The 9,299-nt window shown below is 37.4% G+C and overlaps 1 protein-coding gene across 1 annotated transcript; it reads left to right on the top strand.

The window, feature by feature from the left end:
- The first annotated feature begins 6,472 nt into the window (after positions 1–6,472).
- LOC121368089 lies at positions 6,473–8,994 on the top strand. The gene is made up of 2 exons (XM_041492639.1): positions 6,473–6,787; positions 8,403–8,994. Exon 2 carries the CDS (start codon positions 8,488–8,490, stop codon positions 8,881–8,883), a length of 396 nt encoding a protein of 131 aa, XP_041348573.1. The 5' UTR covers positions 6,473–6,787; positions 8,403–8,487; the 3' UTR covers positions 8,884–8,994.
- Positions 8,995–9,299: the final 305 nt, after the last annotated feature.

The following is a 9,299-nucleotide window of genomic DNA, read 5'->3' as shown; positions in this document are numbered from 1 at the left end:
GAAAGACGGGCATGTATAGAGTTGTAGAATGAAGCAAGTATAGGGGAAAATAGGTATATGTTGGGTCGTCGAATGATGCAAGTATAGGGAAAATAGGTATTTGCCCAGTCGTCGATGATCCAAGAACAGGGAAAAACAGGTATGTGTAGAGTCATCGAATGATACAAGTATAGGGAAAACAGATATTTAATAAATAAATAACAGAATATCATTAATTAAAAGAAGAATAACAAATAAAAAAAGCATTCGTCCAACGTGGGGCTCGAACCCACGACTCCGAGATTAAGTCTCGTGCTCTACCGACTGATGTTAACCTTTAAAAAACAACAACAACAACAACCCAACAACCCTGTATTAAAGGGACATTCCTGAGTTTGCTGCACTTTTTAAGACGTTATCGACTAACAAAGACTTAAACGATTGTATTTACATATCAAATATATTTGTCTGCATAAAATATTAGTGGTTGTATATTAAACGTGTTTCTGATCGTTCTAATATTTGTACTAAGTTGAATTTCATTTTATTTCCAAAAATATAACTTTTTCATACGTACGAAATTATTATAGGGCAAAATCCAGTTTGGGCTTCTTACAAATATGAAGACGACCAGAAACACATTGAATATACAGACACTGATATTCTAAACCAGAAAATATATTTATTATGTAAATTTAATCGTAAAAGTGTTTGATTAGTCGGAAACATTTTACAATGCAGCAAACTCAGGAATGTCTCTTTAAATTTTATAAAATCATACATATATGGGACATTCTACAGAAATCGTCACTTTTGTTTCCCTACACAATTTCTTTTGTATTTATATATAGAAAACAAGGTTTGTTGTCTTTACTTTATACTTTATTAATAATACCATCCTGTCACAGCAATGTTTTCTCTCTGCTAATCAGCTTTGATAGAGATTTTTTTCAGGATTAGTTTAAAATGTCATTGGTGTTACCTGTCCCTAGCACAACACTATATATAACATGCATTGTTAAAATATAATGATGGCTGGCTTACTTACGAAATAAGGAATTTTGTAAATATTTTCCGTGTTCAAAAGATGCTGGGCAATGTAAGCTTGTCACTGGAGTTTTATGTCATTGGTGTTACTGTATATACTTATGAGAAAACAAAAGAAACTGAATGCTCTCTGGATGAAACATTCTATCAGTAGATATTGGCCATCAAACTTATTTGTCAAAAAACAACAACAGAAGTATGAAGAATTGTGAGTAATTTTGTTTAAATGTCATGAATGTGTTGTCAAAATATAAAAGTCATTGATGTTACTATCTTATTTATGTAATGGTTAATTATTTTAAGGAACTGTTTGTATGTTACTATAGACATAGTATGTCTGCTACAACATGCACGTATTCAGTTTTCTCAACTGTTTCTTTAAAGAGCATGGATCCATTGTTTACTTATTTTGTCATTGGTGTTACTTGCTGTTGGTGTTACCAGGTACTGAGTAACACCAATGACCATTAGTAACACCAATGACAATGCGTTTTAATAAGATGCCCTTTTCCTAGCTTAGTTTAGTTTTTAGGATGATTTGAAACTTAAAGAGGCATGTGCAGCATCATAGATGCATAATGGCATTTCGGTAAAATAAACATGTTGCTGAAATGTAAAGAGTATATCGTCAACGTCCCTAACTGCGTTATGCTCCCAGCTCCTTTCGGTTTTTCTCATACACTGTTCGCGCTATTAACATCCCATTTGTTGTCGTCTGCTTGGATAGTTGTTAATGCTAAAGTTATTCCAAATATGTTATTAGGGACACCCAAATAACATATCCATGTGCTTTTGATGACTACAAACCAATTGGATCACACTGCTGAACTATCACACTTGTCCGGTAACGCCAATGACATAATGAGTTTGCTCATGGAGTACGATGCGTCTTCACGTGCAGACCGATTACAGAACTTCGTGGCCAGATATAATTTTATGTTTCTTTGTTCATCTAGTTTCCAAACGTTAACAATAAAACCTTATATATTTTAATTGTTTTATCTTGAAATTGTATTTTGAAAAACGATGATTTCTGTAGAATGACCCATATACATTCTGTGGGTTGCGCCCCCTTCCCACCCCATCAATATAAAATCCTGGTTACGCCAGTTGTATGATCAGCATCAGTAGCGAGAGTATTTGACGTGCTTATGACGGTAGTAACTGAACATTAAAATCAGTAGTGAAGTAACAGTAGCCATAGTATTTGACGTGCTTATGACGCTAGTAACTGAAAATTAAAATCAATAGTGAAGTAGCAGTAGCCATAGTATTTGACGTGTTTGTGATGCTAGTAACTGAAAATTAACATCAATAGTGAAGTAGCAGTAGCGATAGTATTTGACGTGTTTATTATGACTGACAATTAACATATAGTGCAATAGCAGTAGCGATAGTATTTGACTTTCTTATGATAACGGAAAATTAACATATAGTGCAATAGCAGTAGCGATAGTATTTGACGTGTTTATTACGACTGAAAATTAACATATAGAGAAGTAGCAGTAGCGATAGTATTTGATGTGTTTATGATAACTGAAAATTAACATATAGTGCAATAGCAGTAGCGATAATATTTGACGTGTTTATTACGACTGAAAATTAACATCAATAGTGTAGTAGCGGTAGCGATAGTATTTGACGTGTTTATGATAACTGAAAATTAACATCAATAGTGTAGTAGCAGTAGCGATAATATTTGACGTGTTTATGATTATTCTGACGTCACCTTCTTTCCCACAGAACTGGGATCCTTGTGAGCACGGCGGGAAGCTAGTCCCCTCAGAGAAGAAACCTTGTATTTGTACTTCCGGTTGGGCCGGGAGATACTGCGAACGGCCTTACAAAGGTATGTCAACACTTTCTCGATCAATAGAGGTATGTTAACACTTTCTCGATCAACAGAGGTATGTTAACACGTCCTCGATCAACAGGGGTACATACACACTTTTGTTTCAGTCAACAGAGGTATGTTAACACTTTCTCAATAGAGAGAGGTATGTTAACACTTTAACAATGAACAGAGGTATGTTAACACTTTCTCAATCGAGAGAGTTATGTTAACACTTTAACAATGAACAGAGGTATGTTAACACTTCTTCGGTCTATAGAGGCATGTTAACACTTTCTCAATCTACAGAGGTATGTTAAAACGTTCTCAATAGAGAGAGGTATGTTAACACTTTAACAATGAACAGAGGTATGTTAACACTTCCTCAGTCTATAGAGGCATGTTAACACTTTCTCAATCTACAGAGGTATGTTAACACGTTCTCAATAGAGAGAGGTATGTTAACACTTTAACAATGAACAGAGGTATGCTAACACTTTCTCAATATACAGAGGTATGTTAACACTTCCTCAATCAAGAGAGGTATGTTAACACTTTCTCAACACCTCAGCACATTTATACTATGGCTATTTCGTGTCTAACATGTGGTTATCTCGATATTTGGTTGAGAAAGAGAGGAAACATGCTGCTCCCACATAGGTTACTCACAACGGCAATTCAGCAAGGTGTCTTTTAAACACACTTTTCCATGGAAAGGGCAATACATACCACAGTATTTTATGTACCAGTCAATGTCCGTTGAGGATGGTCAATCCTATGACCCATCGGCCAAACACACGAAGGTTAAAGTGTTTAACGACACCACTAGAACACATTGATTTATTAACCATCGGCTATTGGATGTCAAACATTTGGCAATTTTAACATATAATCTTAGAGAGGAAAACCGCTAAAAACAAAGTCCACTAGTAACATGGGATCTTTTATATGCACCATTCCACAGACAGAATAGCACATACCACGGCCTTTGATATACCAGTCTGGAATAAGAAATTGCCCAAATGGCCCACCGACGGGGATCGACCCAATACCGACCGCGCATCAGGCGAGTTCTTTGCCACTAGATTACGTCCCGCCCCCTACATGAACATCGGTTTGAAATCAGAGGCGGATCGGGGGGGGGGGGGGGGGGGGGTTATAATTTTATTGTATATTAATTTTCATTTTTGTACGATCCCCTCCAAACCTCCCCCGAAGTTCCATTGGCATTCCACCTCATGTCACTGCCCTCCCGGCCCACCCCACCTCCACCCCCGCCTCCAATGGATTTTCTGGAAATTGTTTTGATGACATTTTAGTGCTAAAAGCAGTTTCCCTGACTAAATGTATTCTACGAAGCTTACTAATCAACATAGGGGTATTCTGAAGAAAAAAAAATTAAATAAAAGTTATAGGGCATTTTAAAAAGTACACATCAAAGGAATTTGTGATCTGTTTTATCTATAATACGCATGCGTAAAAATGTTTTCCTGAAATGGATGGGAGATGGACGACGAAAAGTAACTAGATGTAGAAAAGTAACTAGGTGTAGAAAAGTAACTAGATGTAGAAAAATAACTAGGTGACGAAAAGTAACTAGGTGACGAAAAGTAACTAGGTGACGAAAAGTAACTAGATGTAGAAAAGTAACTAGGTGACGAAAAGTAACTAGGTGACGAAAAGTAACTAGATGTAAACTACACAGAAAAGATTATACTCCAAGGTGATATATGTTTGATTAAAACAAATATACACAAAAATACCAACTTTATTCAATGCTTAATGTCAATAACGAGACATACTCGGTTACAATTGCTTAATTTCCGTCAACAGGAAAACACGGAATTACAATACAGCAACTTTCAAGCTCACTACTGATCCATTCAATGACGAATATTTACACATTTGGCAAATTGGCAACGCTACATGGTTTGCTTAATCTAATCAATAAGATGATGATCTAATGTTAATACCACGTAAACTGGCAAGAAACTCGTGTGTGAAACGAGTTAAGGTGCGGTCAACAGTGTAACGTTAGTGGGGGGCTTATGTCATATTTTGACAGTTTATTCAGAAAGACAAACTTATTGGTAGTTCCCTAGCAACAAAGATTCGACCCACCCTCCCAAAAAACCCCACCTCTTCCCCCACCCCACCCCAAACCCCCCAAACACCCCCCCAAAAAACAAAAACAAAAACAAAACAAAACAAAACAAAAACAGTGTAGTCACGTATATATATATTCCACACGTGACTACGACATGGATGCAGTGCCTTTAATGTTGATCTTTACAGGTGTGGGCCTATACAACAGATCCTTCGTGTAACTGTGGATGTTATACAGAAAACTAGTCACTTTTGTTTCATTGTAAAACAAATATGAGCACCATAAGCAGGTTCTTTATAACTCGTTACAACATGTACAACCAATAAATTTACAACGGCTTTTATATGGTCGAAATACTTTAAGTGATCGCGAGTATATCTGTATCGTATTTGTGTTAAAATGTTTATCAAACAAACACATCGTTTTGATTTAAATAGTCTAATGGTTTGACTAGACAGGTTTCTTTTCTAGTTTCTTTCAAAATCCTGTACTACATAATACCCTCTACCGGCCTCGGTGGCATCGTGGTTAGGTCATCGGTCTACAGGCTGGTAGGTACTGGGTTCAGATCCCAGTCGAGGCATGGGATTTTCAATCCAGATACTGACTCCAAATCCTGAGTGAGTACTCCGCAAGACTCAATGGGTAGGTGTAAACCACTTGCACCGACCAGTGATCCATAACTGGTTGAACAAAGGCCATGGTTTGTGCTATCCTGCCTGTGGGAAGCGCAAATAAAAGATCCGTTGCTGCTAATCGGAAAGAGTAGCCCATGTAGTGGCGACAGCGGGTTTCCTCTCAAAATCTGTGTGGTCCTTAATCATATGTCTGACGCCATATAACCGTAAATAAAATGTGTTGAGTGCGTCGTTAAATAAAACATTTCTTTCTTTTTTAATACCCTCTTTTCCTCAATTTGGTTGTTATTAAAATATATTACTATTATATTATAATTAAGTAATTGTCGCCATTATATTGTATGTATGTCGGAGAGGGCCTAGTAAGTTGGCAAACTTGTGTCCAATCCCTTTGTTGTTTATACAATAAATGTACAGAACTTCACATATGTTGTCACATCGCTTCCTATTTATTGCACGAGTTTATTTTGCTCAGTAATATGTACCACGAAACTGCGTAGCGGTGGAGTGGTGTGTTCTTGCGCAAAATAAACGAGTGCGAAAACAACGTAGGTGAAGTTCTGTATTTATTACATACCTTCTTTTAATGCTTGTTTGTTTTTTTGTTTTACCAAAAACGTTTTTTAATTTAATGTCATGATTACACTTTCTTAAATCTATTAATCAATCCTCCTTTCGTGGATTTACTTAACGTTAAGGATCATACTCTGCGGCAGTCTTGTGTAATGTATCAAATACGATGTGACGTAATTTGTAAATCAGATCTGACGTCAGTAATAAAAAAGGCGCTAACTCCAGTAAGAAAAAAAAAGAAAAAAAAAGGAATTCCCCAATTTTACAAGTTCCGGTCCAGATCTTACATACGTGTGATACAAGATAAATTAATCACACGGTTTGGAAATGTCTATATCACTTTAGTAAGATTGAATAGGAATGTAATACAATCTGTTTTCAATCAAAGCTCCACCCTGGTGGTACATACTATGTGTTTCAAACTGTCGCTTATCTTTCAGACTGCACCGAGGGAGGACTGCAGGGTTGGCTGACAATTCAACCTTTAAAATACCCACGTTCTTTTCAAGTTTACTGCAACTACGGCTTAACGTATATCCTTCGCAGATCAAAATACTCAGCAAATACTGCCTGCCAACGCTTTACACCAGGAGGCAACATCGAGTACTACAAGTGAGTGGATTTCTTCGTATTACTATTTTCTTATCATTCACTGTTCATTCTTTTCTCATAGCTACCTCCTCCGATCCCACCACACACAACCTCCCCCCACCACCATATACATTGATTCATGCTCACTCGCATAGTCGTTCAGTCACCCTGAGCGTCATAGACTTTGCTTGATCCTAATCCTCATAGACTTTGATTCATCCTAATCCTCATAGACTTTGATTCATTCTGAGCCTCATATACATTGATTCATTCTGAGCCTCATATACATTGATTCATCCTAATCCTCATAGACTTTGATTCACCTAAGCCCCATAGACTTTGATTCATCCTAAGTCTCATATACTTTGATTCATCCTAATCCTCATAGACGATGATTCATCCTAATCATCAGAGACATTGATTCATCCAAATCCTCATAGACGATGATTCATCCTAATCCTCATAGACATTGATTTACCCTAATCCTCATAGACGATGATTCATCCTAATTCTCATAGACTTTGATTCATCCCAACCCTCATATACTTTGATTCATCCTAATCCTCAGACATTAATTCATCCTAATCCTCAGACATTGATTCATCCTAAATCTCAGACATTGATTCATCCAAATCCTCATAGACGATGATTCATCCTAATCCTCATAGACGATGATTCATCCTAATCCTCATAGACATTGATTTACCCTAATCCTCATAGACGATGATTCATCCTAATTCTCATAGACTTTGATTCATCCCAACCCTCATATACTTTGATTCATCCTAATCCTCAGACATTAATTCATCCTAATCCTCAGACATTGATTCATCCTAAATCTCAGACATTGATTCATCCAAATCCTCATAGACGATGATTCATCCTAATCCTCATATACATTGATTCATCCTAATCCTCATAGACGATGATTCATCCTAATTCTCATATACTTTGATTCATCCTAACCCTAATAGACTTTGATTCATCCTAATCCTCATACATTGATCCATCCTAATCCTCAGACATTGATTCATCCTGACCCTCATATACTTTGATTCATCCAAATCCTCATAGACATTGATTCATCCAAATCCTCATAGACTTTGATTCATCCTAATCCTCATAGACATTGGTTCATCCTAATCCTCATATACTTTGAGTCATCCTACCCATGACATTCATAGACTTTGGGGGCGGGATTAAGCTCAGTTACCATCATCATTACCACCATCATCATCACCACCATCATTAGCATTATCATTACCACCATCATCATCATCATCATCATCATCATCACCATCTTCATATCAGTACTAGCGTCGTCAACTGCATTTACACTGCTGTCACCACCTCCTCCACCCCCACACCACCACCACACCACCACCACTACTACCACCACCACCACCACTACTACCACCACCACCACCACCTTCACCACCAACACCACAACCACTACCACCACTACCACCACGACCACTACCACCACCACCACCACTACCTCCACTACCACCACCACCACTACCTCCACTACCACCACCACCACAACTATCACCATCATCATCATCATCATTATCATCAGTACTATCATTGCCAGCTAAAATGTACACTAATGCCGCCGCCACCGCCATCATTTCAGAAAGACGCATGGTACCCCAGAAAATTGTGACTATTTCATTGGCTTGGAGCAGCTGTGGGCGATTCTTCGTCAAGGCTTTTACATCATGGAGACTTTCCTTCAGTATCATTTCATTGGTATGACCGACCCAGTTTCCTTGACAGCAAATTACACCAACTTCTCCATTGGAGATGAAAATTCTGGTTTCGCCTTAAACTACAATATCTATATGGACAAATTTGACAATGCTAAGAATCCTAACCGCAAACGAGGAAAGGAAATCTTCCAGAACGACCGACCTCGCCGCTTTTGTGCACCGGCTGACCCGAACTGCGCCTGCGCCACGACTAAGAGCGCCTCCTGGTGGTACGGAAGTGACTGCCTATCCGAGTTCCCGCTGACGGCGCTCTCGCCCGAGGATCTCGAAATCCCAGTAGACGGCACGCCATTACATCTGTCGTTGGCCACGATGACGTTTTACCCATATTATTTTTATAAGTGAGTTTGCCATGCAAATTATTATGACAATTTTAATACACGCTTAACAGACTGGTGCACACTGTGGTGGAGTAAAACCAAGTTCGCCCTTATTCCAGACATAATAGTTTTCAATAATAATAAAAAATAAAAAAATAATAAAAAAATAAAGGTAAAAATAAAAATAAAAATAAAAATAAATAAATATATAACTACTTTATATATTTCTAGTTTTTAAAAAAAATTTTTTTTTGTTATTGTAATTATTATTATTATTATTATTATTATTATTATTATTATCCGTTATCCACGGTCAAGACTATAGTACATACATGTATTTTGGTGATGCCAACATTTACGTATTGCGATATATTGCGATACAGGAACCTGAATTGCGATATAATGCGATACAGGAACCTAAATTGCGATATAATGCGATAC

The sequence above is a fragment of the Gigantopelta aegis genome, chromosome 1 (genome assembly GCF_016097555.1).
Source record: "Gigantopelta aegis isolate Gae_Host chromosome 1, Gae_host_genome, whole genome shotgun sequence".
NCBI lineage: Eukaryota > Metazoa > Mollusca > Gastropoda > Neomphalida > Peltospiridae > Gigantopelta > Gigantopelta aegis.
Note: the sequence above shows the minus strand (reverse complement) of the source record. Positions and strands in the feature narration are given on the sequence as shown.